Source organism: Lepidochelys kempii, chromosome 1 (assembly GCF_965140265.1).
Source record: "Lepidochelys kempii isolate rLepKem1 chromosome 1, rLepKem1.hap2, whole genome shotgun sequence".
NCBI lineage: Eukaryota > Metazoa > Chordata > Testudines > Cheloniidae > Lepidochelys > Lepidochelys kempii.
In genome coordinates, this window is record NC_133256.1 from 269706707 (window position 1) to 269733141 (window position 26435).

At 43.3% G+C, this 26435-nt stretch overlaps 1 protein-coding gene across 1 annotated transcript in view; it reads right to left on the reverse strand.

The window, feature by feature from the left end:
* Window positions 1–26435, reverse strand: part of PLEKHG7 (pleckstrin homology and RhoGEF domain containing G7) — a 57318-nt gene that overhangs the window by 2111 nt on the left and 28772 nt on the right. Inside the window, exons 12-15 of the mRNA XM_073338129.1 lie at window positions 25435–25528; window positions 20158–20237; window positions 18326–18485; window positions 2200–2297 (exon numbers count right to left, since the gene is read on the reverse strand). Of these exons, the coding sequence (XP_073194230.1) occupies window positions 2200–2297; window positions 18326–18485; window positions 20158–20237; window positions 25435–25528 (432 nt within the window). The remainder of the gene's footprint in view (window positions 1–2199; window positions 2298–18325; window positions 18486–20157; window positions 20238–25434; window positions 25529–26435) is intronic.

A 26435-nucleotide genomic window follows, 5' to 3' on the forward strand; every position in this document is an offset into this window, starting at 1 on the left:
ACAAAGGGTTAGTACTCTACAGGGTCATCAGCCATGTCCTAAAACCCTTTAAATTCCAGCTTTGTGCTTGGGCTTCTACATGAAACGTGTCCCCTTCTCGGGGCTTTGGCCACTCCGCCAATAGGGGGGGACCCTGGCCCACCCACTACTCCAGGTCCCAACCCAGGGACCCAACAAATAGCAATCACATGTTGCTTCCTTTAACTCCATTGTTGCTGCTGTTCCTTGAGCCATTTCCCACGTAACCCCTTCCTCTTCACCCTTACCTCAGGCCTGAAGTGCTCAACTCCCTTCCTTCCTCACAGCATGCCAGTGCCACCAGAACCTGTCTTCTGGTTCTCACTTGAGCACTAACAAGGGGGCACCTTCCTTACTCCTCTGGTCCTGCCAGAAATTGACCTGCTCAGCCCTGCAGCTCTTTTTAACTGTGCCTGCTTCACTCTGATTGGCCGCTTCCCTGCAGTCTCTCTAGGCAGACCTGGAGGACCCACCTTCACTGCTTCTTTTCCTCAGACAGGGTGTGGCAGGATCACAAAGTCTCCAGCAGAGGGCCTGGTACACCCTGTCACAGTGATACAGCTGTGTGCTACGCAATAGTGAAATGTTGGGTTCAGGATTCTTGGGCTTAATTCCTGGCTCTAGGAGGAAGGGTGTGATCTCGTGGTATGGGTCAAAAAAGCCAACCAAATAGACTGGGCAGAGCCTTTCTGATGGGCAGAACAGCTGTGCGAATGAGACTTAGTCTGCCATATGAGAGACTTGGATTCTACTCCTAGCTCTGCCAAAGTTACTTTGTGCAACTTTTCCATGAACTTATCTCTTGCATTCTCATATGTCTGTTGAATGTCGTCTGACTGCACTGTGCAGGAGCACAGGGAGCCTGATTTAGCAGTAACGTGGAACATCCTGCAAAATCCAGTAAATCTAAGAGCTGTCCTCAGCTGCTTCAGGATGCAGTAGCCTTTTCTGAATAGGACAGGTCAATGAGAACATATCACTCTGGTGCTCCATGCAGTGTACTGGCTCTCTTTGAAGTGCCCCAGATACTTCAAGATCCTGATCTACAAAGTTGTTAGAGGATCGCAGACAGTGTTTTTATTCTGAGACCCACAATACCAGCTGTAAACATTAGGGCCCTGTGGCTTAGCTAGTTGAAAATTGTGCTGATCGTGAAGTGCATAAATGGGGCCAGCTCATTTCACAGAGGACCCCAAAATACTCTCCAATGCAATCTACCTTTTAAAAAGAATGTGGAACTGAAAGACAATGTGTTGTTGCATTATTATTAACCTATAATAAAGATGCTGTTTAATATCAGGATTTTAGTGCTCAAACATATGTTGCAGGACTCGGAGAAGATGGAACTAAACTGGAACACTGCCAATGTTGGAAGGCTAAGTATTGTAGCAAGACTGTAACTACTTTAAGAACCTATTTCAGATGTGAGCCAGTGACTTAGAAGTAGAAAGGGTATATTTATTGCCTTGCCCTGGGGCACTCTGTCTACCATGTTCTGTATTTTTAAGCATTAGTGTTATTTGAAAGTCTCATTTTATTCTTCCGGGTGCTAATGAATGAAATACAACATATAGAACCAATCTTTTATGTTCCATGAAGCACCTAGTCCACATTTAGATGCTGCAAATAAATAATAAAATGTAATAGTCTATTACTCAGAATTCAGGCTGGTGTGCAGATGAAGGGGAACTTACATACTTTTGGAATCAAACTCTTGGAGACAGATCCGTTTTCATACCATACCCACTGGTATGTAATTGCAATCGTTTTATAAATGTATATAATAATATATATGCAAAAATAATAATATACATTTTCAAACTGTGGTGTGGGGCAATTAGACTGACAAATGTCAGTTTTATGGTCTCATTATTACATAAAAATTGTTTTAGTTTTTGGGAATGGCTCAGTTTCTTGATTCCAGTTATGCAAGAATTGAACTTTAAAAAGTCAGAATTTGAAAAGCTAGTATGTGACCTGCTGGAGGTCCTCACTTAAAATCAGTACATGGGTACTGTAATTACGAACTCTATAACATGTGCAATGATTTGTTTTAGGGAAGAGAGTAAATCAGGTTATATTTCTGTCAGACATAGTTGCTTAAAGTAAAATTCTCTTTAGAAGAGATCTTTCCCTTGATAAATGTAATTTTAAAAAGGTCTCATAAAATACAGGACTTACTTTGACAGTCTCTGTTTGTGCTTGTAGAAGGAAGACTCCGATGCACTGTTGATATCTATTTTCATGTTGTATTACAAAAGCATTTCGCAGCCCAAGGACTATAAAACAAAACAAAACAAATGAAAGAACACACACAAAGTAAGCCATTTTATGAAAATCCCATCAGATTGATTCATTATATATCAATCGTATCTTTGTTTCTCCTTGGAAAATCAGCTTTTCTGATTGCGTATTAGAGAAACACATGCTGGCAGTTTGAATTTTATGTTATGAAAAAAAATAGCCTCAAATAATTTCAAAAAGTTAGTTCTGCAATTAGCTGATTTTGAGTCTTGTTCGGGGGAAAATGGTCTATGAGACGTTGTCAAGGTTCCTTCCCCACTCTGAACGCTAGGGTACAGATGTGGGGACCTGCATGAAAAACCTCCTAAGCTTCTCTTTACCAGCTTAGGTCAAAACTTCCCCAAGGTACAAAATATTCCACCCTTTGTCCTTGGATTGGCCGCTACCACCACCAAACAAATACTGGTTACTGGGGAAGAGCTGGACACGTCTTTCCCCCCAAAATACTTCCCAAAATGTTGCACCCCACTTTTTGGACAAGGTTTGGTAAAAAGCCTCACCAATTTGCCTCGGTGACTACAGACCCAGACCCTTGGATCTTAAGAACAATGAACAATCCTCCCAACACTTGCACCCCCCCTTTCCAGGGAAATGTTGGATAAAAAGCCTCACCAATTTGCATAGGTGACCACACACCCAAACCCTTGGATCTGAGAACAATGAAAAAGCATTCAATTTTCTTACAAGAAGACTTTTAATAGAAATAGAAGTAAATAGAAATAAAGAAATCCCCCCTGTAAAATCAGGATGGTAGATACCTTACAGGGTAATTAGATTCAAAACATAGAGAACCCCTCTAGGCAAAACCTTAAGTTACAAAAAAGATAGACAGAAATAGTTATTCTATTCAGCACAATTCTTTTCTCAGCCATTTAAAGAAATCATAATCTAACACATACCTAGCTAGATTACTTACTAAAAGGTCTAAGACTCCATTCCTGGTCTATCCCCGGCAAAACCAGCATATAGACAGACACACAGACCCTTTGTTTCTCTCCCTCCTCCCAGCTTTTGAAAGTATCTTGTCTCCTCATTGGTCATTTTGGTCAGGTGCCAGTGAGGTTACCTTTAGCTTCTTAACCCTTTACAGGTGAGAGGATTTTTTTTCTCTGGCCAGGAGGGATTTTAAAGGGGTTTACCCTTCCCTTTATATTTATGACAGACGTACTATGTGTTGTATTGAAAATACTGGGGGAGATTGTTTGCTGTGCCAAGAGACAAAGCAAAGAACTTCCAGCCAAGGGAAAAGGGGAAGGGTCTATGGTGGCTTTAAACCACCTGTGCACCATTGTGATACTGGCTGGAGAGGTTCCAGGTGGCTGGAGAGGTTCCAGGTGTAACTTAGACAGCCTGTGTGAGTTATGGCTGTGAGAGTTATGGCTGCCCTATAGACTCCTTACTTAGAGTCTCCTGTGCCTGGTGGTATGTAAAGCAACACATTTTCCCCACTGCTGTCTGTCCAGAGCAAGATGTTTGACTCCATCAGATGTTGCCATAATGGAGACAACTTCCTTTTTGATCATCCTGTGATAGGTCATTCTTTGTCCTGCCTGGCTTCTCTTCCCTCCAGGTGGAAGCCAACCTAAGATGCATCTTGTCCTTCTGCCATGGGGTAGCCTGATGACCTTGCTGAACCACTGTAACCATCTCTGTCTGATTATTCAGTCCCCAGTGTGCTGACAAAGTTTCTTCTTAAAAAGCACTGCTGAAATTCATTCAGCTTCCTCTCGTACACTTCCACCATCTGCCACGTTTCCAAGCTGTAAAATTTTATTGGAGGATAATAGCATTGTACAATCTCATTTTAAGTGTGTAGATGTATCTTCTTACTCTTCCAGATATTTGACAAATGGGAAAATAATCCACTGGCTTTGCTGATTCTTCCTTCACTTCTTTAGCAAGCTGACCATTAGTAGATATTATACTTCCAAGAAGGCTGAAGTAATTAATTCTTTCTTACTCTTTCCCATCAATCACATACCAACCAGTGTTGACAGCATTCTCTCCTATCTCCATGATCTTGATCTTCTGTGTACGGATAAGTCCCATTTTGGCAGCTTCTGGTTTTTTGCTCATAAAGAGTCTTTTCATTCCAACCAAGTTGGTATCCAACACGACCGTATCATCTGCAAAATCTAGGTCTTTTACCCAAATAACACCAGTGATCTGGGCAGTAGCCATTGCTCTTCTCATCACAAAGTCTGTGACAATGTAGAAGAGAAGTAGGAGAGTATGCAACCTTGCCTTGCACCACCAGTAACAATCTGTGACTCCATTCTCTGTCCTGACACAGCAGGCACACTCATCATGCAAAGCTTTTATCCAATTAAACATGTGAAAGCAGGGTCTGAATGACAGCTAGCTGGGAGGGGGAGAGACTTTAGTTGTGTTTATGTAAATACGGTTTGCTCCTGCTCTGTTTACATATTCACCATTTACAGCTGTCAAAGGATCAACTTTGGCTGGTGTTGGGTACAAATGGCCTTAGTACTGCATGCAGGGGTAGTGAAATATGATTACCAATGTTGTAATTATTGTAGGAATACAGGAAAGCAGGACTGTGTTTAACCTGTCCCAAATGAGGGGGAGGGGGCCTCCTCAGTTGGAAGAACCTCATTAAGCAGGGGCTCGAATGTCAGAGCCCTGTGAAAGTAAGAGGGGTGGGGATAGGAGTCCCGGTGTCAGGGTCAGGAGGTTGCATAACCCCACCTCCCCCCTGGTCCTCTCTAGACTGGCGTAACCTGTTCTTCCCCACTGTTCAAAGAATAAAGCTAAATAGGCTTCATTAGGAGCCTCTCTTGTTATTTTAATTGCTCCATCAGAGCTGAAACCAGTTGTGGTGGAACTGTGTTTCCGCCCTGCCTGCTGAGAGCTAAAATCACGAAGAGCTGAAATCACTTGAGATGGGGCAGTGTTTCTGCCCAGCCTACAAAAGAGCTGAAAATCACTGAGAGACTGATGTGCAGAGGTCACAGCAGAGAGACAGAAGGTGACTGACACTCAGCTGGTGAATGAGTGACCAGCATGGTGGTTGCGAAGAAGTGTGATGAGCAGCCAGCAGGCTGGCGGTGGTGGAGAGGTGTGATGAATGGAGAGCAGGGTGGCAGTGGAGAGGTGTGACAAGTGGCCAGCAGGGCGGCGGCAGAAGAGAGGCACAATGAGCAGCCAGCTGGGTGGCTGGTGGAAGGGCACGGTGAGCAGGTGGCCGGTGAGCGGCTAGCACAGCGAGTAAGATGCCTCTTTACCCCGCCACCCAGCCACCTGGTGGGAGGTGAACTCTGCAGATGCACCTCTGAACTCTGGGTCTGCACTGTGAGTGGGGTGTAGAGAAAGGGTGCATGTGAAAGGGACTTTTGGGTTGATAGACTTGAGAACCTGAGGGGAAAAGGGCACTGCCCAACCTACTTTGGGGTGGGTCTTTTGCTCATGGTTTATGTTTATGAACCCTGTTTGTGGTGTTTTCCCAAATTAACTCCAAGTTAATTCCCTCCTCTTATTAAAAGTTTATTTTCTACACTCGGACTTTGTGCTTGCAAGTGGAGAAGTATTACCTCTCAGAGGCACCGAGGGGTGGTGTGTAATTTCCCCAGGTTACTGGGTGGGGGCTCGAGCCGGTTCCTTGTTGTATCGATGGAACAGAACCCCTAGATATTGAACCTGGCCCTGGTAGCTGCTGGCTCCACCTGGTAGAAGGGTTACACATGTTTGTTGGAATTCCACAGAGTCTCAGGATCTTCTAGAGAGCTTCTTTATTAAACACTTTTATAAATTCAATTAAATTGAAAACCATCTTCTGCTGGTATTGTAAGCCTTTCTCAATAAGTTTTGGGAAGGTGGAAACCTGGTCTGAACACCACCCCATGGGTTGAAATCCACGATGTTCTTCCTGAGTACTTTGGCAATGGCAGTTTTCCTTCTATTCAAACTGATAATGCCAAATGCTTTTCCAGGTATAGATAGGAGTGTCCCCCCTCTCTAATGAACACAAATAAGTTGGTGCCCCTCTTTAGGGATCATGCAGATAACACCTCTTCTCCAATCTTAGGCTGCAGCACTGCCTGGAGTCTCCACAGCACTGCATGTTGTGACCTGGCCCCCAACACGCTCCTGACTTTAAGGCTTACGATAGAGTCCTTTGAAAGGTAGTCTTGTGGTTGTCTTCTGTAGTGCCTGCTCTGGGCAAATCTTCCTCTAACAAGTTAATGCGGCTTTGAGAGATTCTTTATGCTACCCTGGCTCTTTGACCTGACATAAAGGGGCCAAAGAGGAGTGAGGAGCTCACCCATAGTCTTAACAGTATGCTTTCATACATTTCCTTAAGATTTTCCATCAAAACAGAGTGGAATCAATTATAATTGAAGTAAGAAAGTAACTAGACCTTTTAAAAACGAAAAGCAAAATGGAATGGTTTTAATGTTTTTGGTGTTCCAGGCAGTGTCGCTATGTGGTAACTAAGGGTTTGTCTACACAGCATTTTGAAGTAAGCCTCCTAGCCCGAGTCAGCAGACTTGGATTAGCGGGACTCAGTCTAAAACTAGCTATGTAGATGGTGTTTGGAAGTTGCAGCTCGGGCTGGAGCTCAGGCTCTGAAGCCCACCCCTCCCAAAGGTTCAGAGCCCGAGCTTCCACTTCAAAGTGCTGACTACACAGCTATTTTTAGCATACTCATGTTAGTCTATCAACTGGCCTAGGAGGCTTTCTCCAAAATGCGGTGTAGACATATCCTTAAGTGCTCTCAGGTGCCATAACTCTTTGTCAGATGCTGTATTCTTTTTCACACTTGAAATTCACACGGGTGTTGAGATCATAGAGATCATTGAAATGTAGGATTGGCTGGGACCTTGGTAGGTCATCTAGTCCAGTCCCCTGTACGGAGGCAGGACTAAGTATCATCTAGACCATCCTCAACAGCTGTTTGTCTAACTTGTTCTTAAAAACGTCCAATGTCAGAGATTCCACAACCTCCCAAGGTAATTTGTTCCAGTGCTTAACTACCTTTAGAGTTAGGAAGTTTTTCCTAATGTCAAATCTAAATCTCCCTGACTTCAATTTAAGACCTGTTCTGTCCTCCCTGGTTAAGGAGAACAATTTATCACCCTGCTCTTTACAACAACCTTTTATGTACTTGAAGACTACTATCATGTCCCCTCTCAGTTTTCTTTTATCCAGATTAAACAAACCCAATTTTTTTCAATCTTCCGTCATAGGTCATGTTTTCTAGACATTTAATCATTTTTGTTGCTCTTCTTTGTACTTTCTCCAATTTGTCCACATCTTTCCTGAAATGTGGCGCCCAGAAAGGGACACAATACTCCAGTTGAGGCCTAATCAGCGTGGAGTAGCGTGTCTTGCTTACAACATTTCTGCAAATACATTCCAGAATAGTGTTCACTTTTTTTTTTTTTGCAACGGTATTACATTGTTGACTCTTATTTTGTGTGTGATCCCCTATAATCCCCAGATCCTTTTCTGCAGTACCTCTTCCTAGGCAGTCATTTCACATTTTGTATGTGTGCAACTGATTATTCCTTCCTAAGTGGAGTTCTTTTCATTTGTCCTTATTGAATTTCATTCTATTTAATTCAGACCATTCCTCCACTTTGTCAAGACCATTTTGAATTCTAATCCAGTCCTCCAAATTGCTTGCAACACCTCCAAACTCGGTATCATCTTCAAACTTTATAAGTATATTCTCTATGCCATTATCTAAATAATTTATGAAGATATTGAAGGGAACTGGGCCCAGGACAGATCCCCATGGGATCCCACTGAATATATCCTTCCAGCTTAACAGTGAACCACTGATAACTACTCTCTGAGTATGGTTCTCCAATCAGTGGAAAGTTTACTTGTTAAATTAGTGCTATGAAATAATGTTGCTGTAGCATGTCCATCCCCTGTAAAGTCAATTTATTTTTAGGAACAAGATCTCCTGAGGGGACAACACAAGGCAAGAGTATTTTGAGAAAGAGAGAGCGTGCATCACTTTTCCTAGCTGCTCCTTCAGATGGTGCCTATTGTTCATGGTCATTGATTTATTGCTGTTATATAGTAAATTCCCTGCAGACATTACTTCAGACAGATGCAGCACTGCCTCTAACTCTGATGGTTGATTTCAATTCCAAGATGGGACTGCAAGTAGCCCTAATTCAATAGAACTCTTGGGCATGGGTTTATCTTTAAGCGTGTGTCTAATCCCATCTCTGTTCAGCAAAGCATGTGCTGAATCATCATGGATTTCAATGCAGAGCACAGCTGTGCTTGGTTTTGTTCCTGTTTTCAGTGGTGTGTACACCAGACATTTCTCTACCCAAATGGCCCGCACTGCACAATTCCCTCTGACTTCAATGGAGCCAGGATTTCATCCCAAGTACTTAGGTCTGAGAAGTTGTTATGGGGACTTTCCCTCATGCCTTGCATTTTGGGCTGCACTTTCCCTATTACACCCTCTCTCCCTCCTGGGATATGTGCTGGGGTAGCATTGCAACACTGAGCCTTGGAGTGGGCCCAATTATGATTTCATTAATTTTTTTTATTCCCTGCTTCCATTAATGCAAGTGAGATCAGAACCTGGCCCATTTATTTTATATTTAGTCCTGCTGGGAGGACAGATCAAAATTCAATTCTGAGAATGTGGGATGGGATCTCCTCCCTGCAAATGATGCCCCTGGCCTGAGGTTAGCTTTTAAAAGCTGTCATAAATATAAAGGGAAGGGTAACCACCTTTCTGTATACAGTGCTATAAAATCCCTCCTGGCCAGAGGCAAAATCCTTTCACTTGTAAAGGGTTAAGAAGCTAAGGTAACCCCGCTGGCACCTGACCCAAAATGGCCAATGAGGGGACAAGATTCTTTCAAATCTGGAGGTGGGGGGGACAAAGGGTTTGCTTCGTCTGTGTGATGCTTTTGCTGGGAACAGATCAGGAATGCAGCCTTACAATTCCTGTAAAGTTAGTAAGTAATCTAGCTAGAAAATGCATTAGATTTTCTTTTGTTTAATGGCTTGTAAAATAAGCTGTGCTGGAGGGAATGTATATTCCTGTTTTTGAGTCTTTTTGTAACTTAAGGTTTTGCCTAGAGGGATTCTCTATGTTTTGAATCTGATTACCCTGTAAGGTATTTACCATCCTGATTCTACAGAGGTGATTCTATTACCTTTACTTTAATTAAAATTCTTCTTTTAAGAACCTGATTGATTTTTCATTGTTCTTAAGATGCAAGGGTTTGGGTCTGTGTTCACCTGTACCAATTGGTGAGGATTATTATCAAGCCTTCCCCAGGAAAGGGGGTGTAGGGCTTGGGGGGATATTTTGGGAGAAGATGTGTCAAGGGTCTCTTTCCCTGTTCTTTGTTTAAAACGCTTGGTGGTGGCAGCATATTGTTCAAGGACAAGGGAAAGTTTGTACCTTGGGGAAGTTTTTAACCTAAGCTGGTAAGAATAAGCTTAGGGGGTCTTTCATGCAGGTCCCCACATCTGTACCCTAGAGTTCAGAGTGGGGAAGGAACCTTGACAAAAGCATATATCCCAGAGGATAATGCAGAGTTCAGGCTGCCAAGACATGCCAGTCATCTCTAAATTTGCTATATTTGAGGTACCTTTTTGATAACCATTTAGTTTACAGCATTTGCTTTGGAGCAGTGTGCTTTTATGTAGTATTTGCTCTTATAAAATGCCTCTCATCAAAGTGCCAAACAGACCTCAAAACACTCCTAGGAGATACTAGCAGGTAAGTGTTATATAATCCCCATTCTGCATCTGGGGAAAGTGAGCCGCAGAGTGGTTAAATTACTGGCCCGAATCGGTAAGTATAGCAAATCCATAGCAGCGCTGGGGATATAACTCAGAACTCTTGACCCTTACTTTTGAGATCTACAGAGAATACAGCTATTCAGTTTTAAAGATGAAATTTTCAGAACTACTGTAAGAGACTCTCAACATCAATGACAGAATCTACACTTCACAGCAGTAAAGACTAGTAATCTTTACTGGAGCAGCATATCTGTGTCTGTAAGGAAGGATCCTTCCAGCGTACAGGTATAGGATTCTCAATAGAGAGAGATCATGAGGAATTGCAACGTTTAAATTCAGAGCAGAGATGTTAAAAGGCATGTTGCTCCTTATGTACCTTCAAAGACAGATTTCCACTATTAATCTTATATCTCTAGTACATGGCCCTGGTGTTTGAGTATAGTTTTGCCTTTAGGACAGGCTTCCTAGCATGATGAGGGTAAGACTTCTTGTCATTGGACTGACATGTGGCAGGCTTGAGGCTAGACTTAGAGTGTGTAATTATACAGCTCTTGTCTGCTGATAATTCTGCTCTGAAGGGTACTTCCTTACTATTGCAATGGAATATTTCTGCAGTCAGCTGGATTTCTTTCCAGGATAGGACCTGCCTTCAGTAATATGACAGATGTGCTCTATGAATTAGACTAAAAATCAAGCTTCCACCTGTGATTAATTTGACCACTGCAAGTCAGCATAGCCCAATAAAAATACAGCTCTGAGAGAAGTTCTCAAAATATTAAACACTCAAAAGTTACCAGCAGTGAACTCTATCCTGCAGGCTGCATATAAATTTCCATCAGTTCCATTCTCTGTTTTCACAAGCTCATGACTTTCTAGGACATTTATCTTTTGGGCTAACAATTTCCATTCTCTATTCATTGTTTAAAGAAAGAAACCCTGCCAATGGATTAAAAAAAATTTGAGGGTCAGATCACAGATAGCTGCCGTGTGAACTGTAAGCTCTTTGGGGCACAGAGAGCTTTTCCTGTGTTTGCACAGCAGCTAACACAATGGGGCCTTGGAGTAGGACTGTGATCCTTGGCACTATGGCAATACAAATAAAAGCTGCTCCGGACACAATCTGAAACAAGCAGTGTGTGCACTGGTAGGCTTGAGGGTGGGAGAAAATGTGAAAATAAAGAAGCACTGGACTGAAAATTGCTTCTGGACTAGGCTCAGGGTTTTAGCAGAATTCGTCAAATCCCCATTAAATATTCTTCATGCAGCACGAGAGGCACAGCATCTGCTCCTCTCAGATCACTGCGGAGACAGCTTTAACGATTGTAAAATATCTCACTAAAACGGGCAGCCAAATTGTCCCCATGAGCTCCCTTAACATTGCAGAAGAGTAAACTGAGGGGAAATTTTGAACCCTGCTACTTTTGGGTGTGGCGGCAAAATTCTGTATATTAAGATTTCTTTTTAAACCTCCCCCCACCCCCCGACTCCCTTTTCTGTTGCAGAGGGACAACTCTCACAATGTAGTCCGCTGTGCTGCTGCTGTTCGTTCAGCCTTGCAGCAGCTCTTCTCTAGCAGCTGGGAACTCCCCTTCCACATCCATTTCACTGGGGTGTAGACGTCAAAATCTAAGTGGGGAACCACTTCATAACCTTCTAAGGCACAAAATATTTTCTGAAATCATTAGGAAATGCCTCTTCTAATGCTAGTGCTGAGCACAGGCCATTCCTTAATGCCAGAAACAATCAGCTGAAGTTATAAATGTTTTGCACTCTAACACCAGCACTAGCCAGTTACTTAATTCTAAAAATCCCACTGCCAGACCATGAGGGAATCTGGGGGGGTGGGTCCTGTCACATCATATCCCAGATCATAGGCAGTGAAATCACCCACTGCTTAAAGTTCCCAAATGGATCCTCACAGGCTTCAGTCCCCCCAGCTGGCTTTTAGAAAACATTTGATGGGGTAGTATAATGCCGACAGACCCCAGTCATTGGCGGGTGGGATCGAACCCGGGACCTCTGGAGCCATCTGGCCCTTAGCTAAGGCTGTAGAGCAGACTCATTAATCTCTAAGTGGTCTTGGTGCCACTAGAAGGGACAGAGCACCATACCCAGGAGGTATGTGGGTTACAGTAGCTCATATCTTCTCCTATCTAGTTGTCCTTGCACTAGTCCCAGAGTTCCTACTCCTGAGTTTGGTGCAATGCCAGTCCATACATTAGTACTGGAAAAAGCCCATGAAAAAATTGCTCACAAATCCCATAAACTATGAGGTCTGAATAAGGACTTTAAAGTCACTTTTGGTAGCCCTGCCCTGGGAATTGCAATTGACTCTTAATGTGACAAGACTTGGGTGCACGATAGTACACGAGACAGGTGTTTTGCAGAACACTATGGAAGGGTGTAGGGGTTTTTATGTATATATTTAATTAGAGGCTGTGAATATAAAGCCCCATGAGCTATCATGGATAGTCAAGGATTGGGGTAGTGCAAGTCCTCCTGACCCCCAAAGAAGATTTGCTTTTTTCATAGAATCATAGAATATCAGGGTTGGAAGGGACCTCTGGAGGTCATCTAGTCCAACCCCCTGCTCAAAGCAGGACCGATCCCCAATTAAATCATCCCAGCCAGGGCTTTGTCAAGCCTGATCTTAAAAACTTCTAAGGAAGGAGATTCCACCACCTCCCTAGGTAATGCATTCCAGTGTTTCACCACCCTCCTAGTGAAAAAGTTTTTTCTGCTACCATTGAGAACAGTCTAGAGCCAGCCTCTTTGGAACCCCCTTTCAGGTAGTTGAAAGCAGCTATCAAATCCCCCCTCATTCTTCTCTTCTGTAGACTAAACATCCCCAGTTCCCTCAGCCTCTCCTCATAACTCATGTGTTCCAGTCCCCTAATAATTTTTGTTGCCCTCTGCTGGACTCTTTCCAATTTTTCCACATCCTTCTAGTAGTGTGGGGCCCAAAACTGGACACAGTACTCCAGATGAGGCCTCACCAGTGTCGAATAGAGGGGAATGATCATGTCCCTCGATCTGCTGGCAGTGCCCCTACTTATATAGCCTAAAATGCCATTGGCCTTCTTGGCAACAAGGGCACACTGTTGACTCATATCCAGCTTCTCGTCCACTATAACCTCTAGGTCCTTTTCTGCAGAACTGCTGCCGAGCCATTCGGTCCCTAGTCTGTAGCGGTGCATTGGATTCTTCCGTCCTAAGTGCAGGACTCTGCACTTGTCCTTGTTGAACTTCATCAGATTTCTTTTGGCCCAATCCTCCAATTTGTCTAGGTCCCTCTGTATCCTATCCCTATCCTCCAGCGTATCTACCACTCCTCCCAGTTTAGTGTCATCTGCAAACTTGCTGAGGGTGCAATCCACACCATCCTCCAGATCATTAATGAAGATATTGAACAAAACCGGCCTCAGGACCGACCCTTGGGGCACTCCACTTGATACCGGCTGCCAACTAGACATGGAGCCATTGATCACTACCCGTTGAGGCCAACAATCTAGCCAGCTTTTTATCCACCTCATAGTCCATTCATCCAGCTCATACTTCTTTAACTTTTCCCCCAACTCAGGATCCTCCCAGGCCATGTTTAACTGTTGACCTGGAAGTCAGCCACTTGTGGGGAGAAACTTAATGATATTGACATTAATAACTGAATTTCGGATCAAAGTCAGAATATTAACTACAAAGTCCTGCCAATAAATTACAAGAATGAAATTCAGTATTGTTGTAGTTGTGTTAGTCCCAGGTTATTAGGAAGAAAAGGTGGATAAGGAAATATCTTTTACTGGACCAATTTCTGCTGGTGAGAGAGACAAGTTTTGAGCTTACACAGAGCACTCCTTCAGGTCTGGGAAATCTGTCCCACGTTGCATTAAGCTGTGATGCTTGGAATTCCTTTCCCAGACCTGCAAAAAAGCTCTGTGTAAGCTCAAAAGCTTGTCTCTCTAATCAACAAAAGTTGATCCAATAAAAGATATTACCTCACCCATCTTGTCTCTCTAAGAATTAAATCCTTCATTTAAACTCTGCCCCCAGGATGAAATTATGCTGTAACACCAACGTTGGAGACTGAGTGATTCAGTTCTAATCCTTGGTGCCTTTTACAAGAAATTAGACTGCCTACCTATGTTCACGGGGAGGAGCTATTTACTGCTTCTGCCTCTTCTCCTGTTTGATGCTGTTACTTTGCACTAATCTGAACTCATAATGAATTTAGCATAGAATCATAGGACTGGATGGGACTTCTAGAGGTCATCTATTCCAGTCCCCTGCTCTCAAGGCAGAACTAAGTATTATCTAGACCATCCCTGACAGTTTTTTGTCCAACCCGCTCTTAAAAATCCCCAGTGATGGAGATTCCACAACCTCCCTAGGCAATTTATTCCAGTGCTAAACCACCCTGACAATTAGGAAGTTTTTCCTAATGCCCAACCTAAACCTCCCTTGCTGCAATTTAAGCCCATTGTTTTTTGTCCTATCCTCAGAGGTTAAGAAGAAAATTTTTTCTCCCTGCTCCTTGTAACAACCTTTTACATACTTGAAAACTGTTATCATATCCCCTCTCAGTCTTCTCTTCTCCAGACTAAACTAACCCATTTTTTTCAATCTTTCCTCATAGGTCATGTTTTCTAGACCTTTAAACATTTTTATTGCTCTTCTCTGGACTTTCTACAATTTGTCCACATCTTTCCAGAAATGTGGCACCCAGAACGGGACACAATACTCCAGTTGAGGCCTAATCAGTGCAAAGTAGAGCAGAAGAATTACTTCTTGTGTCTTGCTTACAACACTCCTGCTAAGACATCCCAGAATTGTGTTTGTTTTTTTTTGCCACAGCATTACACTGTTGACTCATATTTAGCTTGTGATCCATTATGACCCCCAGATCCCTTTCCGCAGTACTCCTTCCTAACGAGTCATTTTCCATTTTGTATGTGTGCAACTGATTGTTCCTTCCCAAATGGAGTACTTTGCATTTGTCCTTACTGAATTTCATCCAATTTACTTCAGACCATTTCTCCAGTTTGTCCAGATCATTTTGAATTTTAATCCTATCCTATAAAGCACTTACAACCCCTCCCAGCTTGGTATTTTCCGCAAACTTTTTAAGTGTACTCTCTATGCCATTATCTAAATCATTGATGAAGATATTGAACAGAACCGGACCCAGAACTGATCCCTGCAGGACCCCACTCATTGTGCCCTTCCAGCATGACTGTGAACCACCAATAACTACTCTCTGAGAACAATTTTCCAACCAGTTATGTACCCACCTTATAGTAGCTCCATCTAGGTTGTATTTCCCTAGTTTGTTTATGAGAAGGTCATGTGAGACAGTATCAAAAGCTTTACTAAAGTCAAGATATACCACATCTACTGCTTCTCCTCTATTCACAAGGCTTGTTACCTTGTCAAAGAAAGCTATCAGGTTGGTTTGACATGATTTGTTCTTGACAAATCCATGCCCACTTTTACTTATCACCTCATTATCTTCTAGGTGTTTGCAAATTGATTTCTTAATTATTTGCTCCATTATCTTTCCAGGTACAGAAGTTAAGCTGACTGGTCTGTAATTCCCTGGGTTGTCCTTATTTCCCTTTGTATAGATGGGCACTATATTTGCCATTTTCCAGTCTTCTGGAATGTCTCCCGTCTTCCATGACTTTTCAAAGATAATTGCTAATGGCTCAGATATCTCCTCAGTCAGCTCCTTGAGTATTTTAGGATGCATTTCATCAGGGCCCTGGTGATCTGAAGACATATATCTTGTCTAAGTAATTTTTGACTTGTTCTTTCCCTATTTTAGATTCTGATCCTACCTCATTTTCACTGGCATTCACTATGTTAGATGTCCAATCACCACTAACCTTCTTGGTGAAAACCGAAACAAAGAAATCATTAAGCACCTCTGACATTTCCGCATTTTCTGTTATTGTCTTTCCCCCCTCATTGAGTAATGGGCCTACTCTGTCCTTGGTCTTCCTCTTGCTTCTAATGTATTTGTAGAAGGTTTTCTTGTTACCTTTTATGTTCCTAGCTAGTTTGATCTTGTTTTGTGCCTTGGCTTTTCTAATTTTGTCCCTACATACTTGTAGTATTTGTTTATATTCATCCTTTGTAATTTGACTGAGTTTCCACTTTTTGTAGGACTCTTTTTTGAGTTTTAGATCATTGAAGATCTCATGGTTTAGCCAGGGTGGTCTCTTGCCATACTTCCTACCTTTCCTACGCAGTGGGATAGTTTGCTTTTGTACCCCTAATAATGTCTCTTTGAAAAACTGACAACTGTCTTCAATTGTTTTTCCCCTTAGACTTGCTTCCCATGGGATTTTACCTACCTACTCCCCGAGTTTGCTAAAGTCTCCCTTCTTGAAATCCATTATCTGTATTGTGCTGTTCTCCCTCCTACCATTCCTTAGAATCATGAACTCTACCATTTCATGATCACTTTCACCCAAGTTGCCTTCCACTTTCAAATTCTCAACCAGTTCCTCCCTATTTGTCAAAATCAAATCTAAAACAGCTTCCCCCCCAGTAGCTTTCTCCACCTTCTGAAATAAAAAATTGTCTTCAATACATTCTAAGAACTTGTTGGATAATCTGTGCCGTGCTGTGTTATTTTCCCAACAGATGTCTGGGTAGTTGAAATCCCCCATCACCATGTGAAGGAAGCTTTATGCTTAAGGTCTTCTGCTTAGATCAGAGGCCACTACATCTGTCATGTGATAGCATTATCCCCATTATTATTATATATTATTGTTAAGTACCAGTGATGTGTCCAGCATTTATACCAGACACAAAAATGAAGTCAGTCCCTTCCCTGGGGGATTTTCACTCTAAAAGACAGACTCAGAGGAGACAAGATGCACTAAGAGACCAGAGAGGGAGTTAAGTTATAGTTTAATGAATTATTCTGAATTACTGTTTTCTGCAGTGTGACATGGTGATAGAGAGGTGTTCTGGGATGATTAGGGTTTGTGGACATTGTGGTCTTTAGGAAGGATCTGAATGGGAAGGAAGTGGATACCTGATGTCCTGGGATATAGAGGTGTCCAATGCACAGTGGGCAGCATGGAAGATGGCACAGAGACAGGAATGGCAGAAGTAAACAAGTGGGGCATTGTCTATCTTCATTGATGGATTGAAGGGAGGACGTGGGCAGGAGGGAGACAGACATACGACTCAACACTTTGATGATGTGGTTCCAGATCTGCTGCAGCTTTTCCATGTGATCTGATAGAGCACTAGTTGTACAGCTAAAGTACAGTACACTGGCAAACATTTCATTTCATTGCAATAGTCCCGCTCATTGGATTTCACATATTACATGCCCAGGAGGTTTCTTGAGCAACAAGAATCTGTCTATGCCCCAAACTAGCACACCCGAGATCAGCGAGGCAGATGTTGCCCTTACCTTCACCTACTGGCTGCAGTGCAAGTCACAGGCCATTTGTTTACTGGATTCAGGCTGTGTTGGTAGGGAGATGCATTTAGACACACACGGAGAGACAGACAGTGTCTGCAGCAGGTTTAAGAAGCCACTGTTTTTAAATTCTGATACTAGTGCTTTTATCTCCTCGTTAGTTGTGTTTTTTCTCTTTGCTGCCTGTCTTGGCAGTGGTGTGGAATGCCGATGAGTCAGGATGGATGAACTTCCAGGCTAGCATAAATTCTGTGGGTTTCAGGTTTATTTTTAATATCTGTGGATTTGGGGGGCTAGAGTGCTCAGTGGACAAGCAGTAGGATTTTGACAGTTAACTTGACTTGTATGTGGGACCGAAACATTTTTAACAGATGGCCCTGTGTTATTTCTGTAACTCAGCATTGGGCTCTAGGAGGCTCTAAACTGAAGAGAGCATTAAAGGTGGTAAATTCCCCTCCCAAAACTCTAGGGTCACTTTATAGGGCTCCATAGCCCTGGGACAATGCTGGCCACTGTCTATAGCATTCTCCTTCTCTCCAAAGCCACAGTGAAAAGCAACACAAATTTCAATAGATAGGCTCCAGTGACTTGCATGGTTTCTGCTGTCATCCTTGGAACTCCCCCTACTCCCATGATTCAGGAGGCAAGTGACTCTCTCATGGGAGCTCTCTAGTGGCAGGCCTCCCTTCAGAGCCATTCTATGCTGGGGCAGGAGAGAGGTGAGCGGGCAGGTGCAAGTGGTGCAAAGGCCAGGGGCTCTATGTATACACTGTACATAGAAAGCTGCCTTACAAAATATACAAAACACATGAAACGTACCTGTCACATGGAGTGGATCAATATTTTTGAGTGTCAGTCTGTCTAGTGGAATGGGCTGGTCCAGGACTGTACAAGAACCGCCATCTTTTACCAAAGACTGCAGCTCAGGAGAAAAGGAAGGGCATACAGGTATTAAACTGACGTCTGAGCCCCCATATTTCTGAAAATGGGAAGGGAAAGCACTTGATTATATAGTCACCAAACTCCTCTGTATGTTTACAAACTCTAGCCACTAAACATCTCTCTCAACTTGTTTTCACCGCAGAATGTGCTTAGAGGCCTCACATATATACCAAGCCACAAAATAATTTTTTTTCTGTTATCATCTGAGCAACCTCCAAAGTATGCAGCTAACCTGCATATTAAAAATCATAGTCAAGCCCAAGTGTACAAAACAAACCATACTAGTTTTTTTCAAATGCCTTGTTTAACACAGGATACTGTTCTCTTCACACTTGTGGGTTTATCGCTGCTAGAAAATATGCCAAGTGTAGACCCTGTGCAGGCCATATGGGTGGCTCGGTACTGACACCTATAATGAGGAATTTGCAAAGGGCCACACACGTGATGCAGCGCCTCTGAAACATGATTCACGCATACACAGGGCAAAGCCTCCTACGGGCCTGCATGTGTGGTTCAGAGCAGTGGTTCTCATCCTTTCCAGACTACTGTACCCCTTTCGGGGGTCTGATTTGTCTTGTGTACCCCAAATTTCACCTCACTTAAAAACTACATGCTTACAAAATCAGACATAAAAATGTCACAGCACACTATTACTGAACAATTGCTTTCTCATTTTGTCTGGGTGAAATTTTAGTTTGTACTGACTTCGCTAGTGCTTTTTATGTAGACTGTATTAAAACTAAGAAAATATCTAGATGAGTTGATGTACCCCCTGGAAGACTGCTGCGTACCCCCAGGGGTACATGTACCCCTGGTTGAGAACCATATGACTGGGAATGTGACTGTGTCATGGTGTTGCTGGCATAGACTCTAACCTGTGCTCTTTCAAAACCTAAAAAACGTGACAACTGCTGTTTGTTTAAAACCATTTCTAATTCAGACAGTGTCTCCTGCAATCATCTATTGCATTACAGCATGTCACCTTTGCTAAACCATTACACGATCTTCATAAATTTAACTGACTTTGTACTCAAAGACATTGGAGCCTCAAATGCCAAGTGCTTGTTTGGTGGTGAATAATTAAAAATACCTAGCTTTTATATTGTGCATTTCATCAGCAGATCTCAAAGTGGCTTACAAAGGAGGTATCATTCCTCCCATTTTATGCCTGGTGAGGGCAGTGGCAGAGATAGAACCCAGAGTTTCTGAGTATGTTGCTGTTCTTTCCACGAGGCTCACATTTTCACTGTTTCTCTCTGTTTTTCCTCATTAGCTCCCAAAGGTTCTGATTTCTGACACCCTTTACACAAAAGACTGCAAGTTTATAGAATTGATATGTATCATTAAAGTGCCCAGCACACTTCAGAAGATGCAATTGGCTTTAGAGATCCAGTATGTTGGGTACGGGAACTGGGGGAACGGTAAAGGAATTAAAGAAATGACCAATAATACACACTTTGGACACCATATCAACCCTATAACATCGCATCTTTATACACATCTCCTGTCATTTAAACTGCCCTGAAGAACTACTGTGGTGTGTTTTACTCTTCGCTATTTATATTAAAAATATCTATTACTGTCCTTCATATACATTATTCCACTTGCGTTTTTCTCTTAAAAATAATTCTTCCAAAATACTTGCATAAAAATTTTCCAGGATGCAAAAAGCACATACAGTAAGTGTGACTGTTTCTGCCCATTGTTACCTTTTTGTTACGTTTAGTTTTGGTAATTAATAGGAAATCACTGAATAGAAAGAGGTAGACATCAAGGATCCTTGTACTTTCTGAGGAGAAAAACAAAACAGTAGCATGATTGTTCTGAGGACCAGTAATTTCTGTTCTAAAGCAGATCTGTGTAATGTGATACATTTTAAGCAGGCCTCCAAATCTGGCACTCCACCACTCATTGTCTCTTTTGTACTCTCACACATTCCAGACTTGAAAGGTATTCTGCTTTGTCATTTTGGTCATTCATAATTGTGGTAATAAAAGACGAGCAGTTTCTCATTGCCAAAATAACTCAGATCATATATCTTTGAAAGCAGCTACAAAGAGCAGCATGCTGTCGACCAAACAACTCACTTATGGGTCACCGGGGAATATTAACCCTATGGCAATTGCAGATACATAACGAGGGTAAATTCCAGTGTTCATCTGGATCCCTTAAAAATAGTTGTACAAAGTCTCACCCCATTGTGCCTACATGATGCAACTCAGATTTGCATGTTGATGGCATTATAAAGGTCCTTCAATAACTACACAACACAGAGTGGACTCAACTTCCTTCACTAGCTTGGCGATAAGAGAAGAAATAGTGAAATAAAAGTCTTTTAAGGGCAAGTTATTTTTTATAAGTACATTCTGAAGTCTTCAAGGTGGAGGCGCCGGAACTGATTGGGGCTTCTCGGTGTTCTGGTAGTATAAACAATGAATAATCATGCATCAGAAGCAAAAGTGATGGTTTCAAAGGGAAATAGGGAAACCCAGGGATCCTGGAATGTTGCAAACCATTTAGAGCTCTGGGAGTCTGTTGGATCGAACGTCCAGAGTGTGGAGCTTGCACCTCAGTCTATCTTTAGGGCTCCCTCTACAGGTTTCCACCCTGCTGCTGTTTCTTTTTATTCCTTGCATGGTCCTGTCTCACTACTCTAGTCTCTTCCAGAATCACTTCCTTTCTCTTCTGCAGGCCTTATCCTTTCCTGCCCTTTCCTCTTGTCTGTCCCTCTCCTCTCTTACCTGCAATATTCTTATTGTATAATGCTTAGCTGTATTGACTCCAGACCACACGCTTTCATGCTATCACTGGCCACTCATCAGCCTTTTATATCTGGTGTCTTCACCCTGCGTGTTACTTTTGATGCCCTAGATAGGAGCACTCAGGGCCAGCATTAAATGAAATGTTAACTTCAGAAGGTTTGGTGCCGTTAGGAAATTCCATGCTCAGAATGTTTGTCTTGAAATGAACAGTGTCTCAAAATGCATTTCTATTCTCAGGGTTAGAGGTCAGACGGGGACAGCCAGAACTTTCACTTACAGGCAATCTGGAGACTGGAAAAATAGTTCATTGAGTGCTTGTTCTGAAATGTTTTGGTTTGAAAATGACTTGGTTTATTGCAGGAGGCAACAGCAATAGCTTCTAGAGGCTAACGATGTCATGGACTAGCCACTTGTAGGAAGCAGGGTTGGATTAAAGAGTTTTGGGAGCCCCCTACCTGGAGTGGGAGGCCTGCAGGGGGAATAATTGGAGGGTGCCCATCCCGCACGTACACTGCAAAGGCTCTTGACACAGCGTACAGGTGGGGCCCTTCCCCCCCACAATGCAACACCCTGCTGCTTCCTGGCCCTCGGGTTTGTGCGTGTGTGTTTTGTTTGGGTGGTCAGCTGGTTGCTCCTGAGATGGGGGCCCTGTGCAATTGAACCGAGTGCACATTGGTTAATCAGGGGCCTGGCTGGAAGGCTGTGGGAGCTACACTGAGAATCCCCCTTTATCTCACCAGAAATTCAGGACACTACAAACAGTACACTACAAGGTAACATAAGACTCCCCATCTTATTTGTTTAAAACTTACTTTCCTTGGGCTTCTTAAGGTCCAAGTATCATATTAAAGCCCTTGTATAATTTTTGTCATAGCTCCTTCATGCTTAGCAGTGGTATATATTTGATCACATAGTATTACCTGGATTATACTCAGAGGTGAAAGTAAGCCGGTACTGTTTAGCATACCATACTGGACCGGCTTCCCCAGGCGGCGATTTAAAGGGCCTGGGGCTCTCAGCAGTGGCTGCAGTCCCAGGCCCTTTAAATTGCCACCAGAGCCCCGCTGCCAAAGCCCCCGGGTTGCGGAGGTGGCTGGGAGCCCCAGAGTTCCGTCGGCGATTTAAAGGGCCCAGGGCTCCCAGCCATCGCTACCACAGCAGAGCCCTGGGCCCTTTAACTCTCTGCCAGAGCCCCGAGCCCTGGGGTAGTGGCGGCAGCCGGGAGCCCCCAGGGCTCCACTGGGGATTTAAAGACCCAGGGGCTCCACTATGGTAGTGGTGGCTGGGAGACCCAGGCCCCTTAAATCACCGCTGGAGCCCCGGGCCGCCGCCACTATCCCGGGGGCTCCAGCAGCGGGACTCAGGCAGCAATTTAAAGGGCCCAGGGCACCAGCTGCCGCTATCGCAGTGGCATCTGGGGCCCTTTAAATTGCCGACGGCTCCGGCAGAGGGGCTCCAGCGGTGATTTAAAGGGTCCGGGGTGGTAGTGGCAGCCAGAGCCCTGGGCCCTTTAAATCGCCACCCAAGCCCCGCTGCCAGAACCCAGGGTAGCAGCAGCAGCCAGAAGCCCCCGGGGCTCCTTCAGCAATTTAAATCACCACCAGAGCTCTCGGCTGCCGCTGCTACCCTGGAACTCCAGCACGGGGGCTCAGGTGGCAATTTAAAGGGCCCAGGGCTCTGCTGCGGTAGCGGCGGCCGGAGCCCCAGGCCCTTTAAATAACCCCTGAGCCCTGGGGCTCCCAGCCACCTCCACAGCTGGTAGCTCCGGTGGTGATTTAAATAACCCCTGAGCCCCAGGGTCCCTTTAAATAACCCCTGAACCCTGGGGCTCCCAGTCGCCTCTACTGCAGCCGGAGCCCCTGGCCCTTTAAATCTTGATTTAAAGGGCCTGGGGCTCTAAAGGCCCTGCCTCTTCCGGTTGAGGCCCCACCCCCTGCTCTGGACTCCAGCATACCAGTAAGTCCTTTAAGTTACTTTCACCCCTGATTATACTGATGTAAATTATTTATTGTAAACTCTATCCAGTAGTCTGCCTAATCTAGGCACATTAGCTAATCTGTAATGTTTTTTTTTCAATTTATGCTAGGTACTTTTGCCCATCATTGTCTTACAATTTCTACAGTGGCTGTAGCTAATATATTTTCTTTGATTTTGTGCTGGTGGGGAGAAGGTATTGTCAGCTTGAGCAAGTGATCCTTTGTCTCCATTTGCTGCTGGGAATTGAAGTTTTCATTTTGAAGGTGGTGAGGTTTGTGGCCAGTCTGACTTTCAGCCATGAGTCTCAGAGCTGTGGGCCAGCTACTAAGAACTGCATCTTCCGCATACCGTCCCTCATATCCTTATGTGGTGCATTATGCTGAGATGGTGTGGCAGGCTCCAGTCAGGATTCCTGGGCCCTTGTTTGTTTGCTTCTGATTCTCAATACTGCTTTAACATAAGGGTTTGATTACACTATTTTAAAATGGTAGGAGGAGATATTTTAGTGGAATGTCTAGTGAAGTAAACCTGTTTCTTAGGATGGAAGCTATGAGCAACATTTTACTCATTTTCCTTTTGGTTTCAAAAAGTAATAAGAAACAACCCAGTTTTGAGAGAATTATCTCAGAGTAAAAATGCGGGGCACCTAGGGTGTTGACACTGGGCTTGGAGATGCACAGCACACCTCAGTATCAGACTGTATGTGTTTTTAAATCTGTGTCTTTAGGAGATGCTTCTTTCCCATTTTCAGCATCTCATCCTGCTTAGAATTATGTTTTTTCATTTTCATCTTGAAAATGAAAAGATCAAGAAATATTGCCAAACCACGAGCTCTCTCCAATTGCTTATGTTAGCTAAAATAAATTGAGCTTGCAAACTTATTTCTGCAAGATTTAGGGATGTGCCACCCTATCTGTCTTCAACGTTAATTTCTTCCTCCAAGAAATGTAGATCCTTGATAAGTACCAGTACTTAATCTCATCAGCAGTGGACAGCTCAGGTGATGGGGGTTGCTGGCTGAAATTTTGGGGATGAAAGGAAGAGCTGGATTAAAAAACACTTGTGCTCTGCCCCCTTCTGCCAAACCCTCCCAAACAATAGCAATGAATTTTTGTAAGTTAAAAAAGAATTGTATTAATTTATGCACCAACCGTTGTGTCTGTTCTACCACCTTACATTTTCATCTCCCTGTTGCTGGCCTGTGTCTGTGGGGGACGGAGAAATCTTGGTCTGGTCCTCTCATCACCAGTTTATGATGATAGTTGTGAGGGTAGGAGCAAGGTGAATCACAACTTCTATGCCTTATTCTCTTTGCCTCAGTGCCCGGCTGCACTAATCAGAGAATTTTAAACGGAAGACTTCTTTCTAATGCCTAAACCACTGCTGAGACCTTTATCCCACCCCACTGTGCTGCTCTCAGTGCTGCTTCTGTCCTCCTTGCACTTGGATAAGGACGGGGATGCTTCCACTGCCCAGTCTCTACCTCACACTCAGGTAGGGATGAGCATGCTCAACCCCTACTGCCTCATGCTCAGATAGGGATGTTGCCTTATTCATCCAATGAGACAAACCTGGACGTCTTTACAACATGATGCTTGTGCTGCAGAGATACGACGTTGTGTTATGATGCCACAGCAGCACAAGGTGATGCTGTTGGAATTGTCGTGAAGGACATGTTCCGACGCTGTAATATACTGCAGCTGGGCAAGATCATGTCACTGGTGGGATAGTCTCAAGAGTCCCCTGTTTCAATACACTTTTCCTCACTAGCGGCGGACACAATCCAGCGTAGTAACACCTTCCTCTTTGAAGACATCCACCAAGGCTAATCTCTTAGAAAAGCTGTTCATAACTTGGGAGGGATGAAAAAAACGTTTTTTTGATTCTTTCCTTAATCTTGCATATGGCATCTAGATACTAGTACAGTGATGGATGCATTAGAACTGCTTAAATACCTAGATCAATCACACACGACAAGGACACCTTTTTACAGAGCAGTCTCAACTTCCTCTGTGTTCCCTGAGCCACAATACTGAATATCATGATAAAAAACCTGCTCTGAAATTTGGACATTGGCCAGTCAAGCTGATTCCTTCCGCATTTAGCAGGTTGGCCATCCAGATGTGACAATAATCAATCACTGCATAACACGTTGTATATTTGTTTTTCTTTGATCCATATTTCTAATTAATCAGTGGGGCACAAATCTGTGCTGTAATGCTGGCACATGAATAAAATGGCATTTACCTGCAAGAGTTAACCTCCCTTCATGAAGAAGCTGTCTGTTTGAGGAAGACAAGATGTTTTCACTCACGTTTTCTCTTAAAATATGTTTCAGACACTTGGAAGAAAAAATAGAAAAGAGAATCATACAAATTTGACCTGGAACTGGAAATTGACCAGTTGTTAAGGAGTCTGAGAAATACTCTTCATATTTGTAGGATATTCAGGTTTACATCAAACTAACCATGGCCATGGTTTTTTCAGCAATACTCTGGATTAAACAAGTTTAATTATTTGAAAATTAAAACTGGGATCATCTTCTTTAGAGTGAGTTTAATGAATTTAACAGCATTGAACATCAAGGTGAGCCCCACTTAGCAACTGTACCATGACGTTACTTAAACTCAGGCTTCAAAGGCAAGAGGAGATCAATGGGTCACCTCGGCAGAAAGCAGAACCATTTTCATGGAAAATTCATATTTTTACATTACAAATGCTAATGTGAATTTCTTAGGTTCATCCTGGGAAGTGAGGAAGGTGAACAATTTTGCATGTTTCTACCTTAAAACCAGCTAATAAAGGAGTAATAAGAAGTAGTATTTGTATCAACCTCATATGATTCTTGGGTTGGGATACTTCTTCAGCTCCCTGGAGTAAGCAACGTGGATCTCCCATAGATTGTTGGACCAGTTGACATCCCAACCTCAGAGCCAAGTGTGGTAGAAACCCTTTCCACCTCCAAAAAGACAGACCCTGAACTTCAGAAGGGGAAAGGAGGACTCTGGTTACCGCCAGAGATGCGGCAGCAGGGAAGAGTCCTTCTCTCCAGCCCTGAACTACTTGTGTGAGTAAAGCTAAGCATGAAGAGGGCAAGTTTTTCAAGGCTAAGAACATCTGTGCACATGTGTCTGCCCAGCGCCTAGCACAATGGAGCCTACTCTTGATTGGGGCATCTACATACTATCAGAATATAACTAATAATAATGTACACCTACATGAGTTAGAATACAGAGATAATTATCATC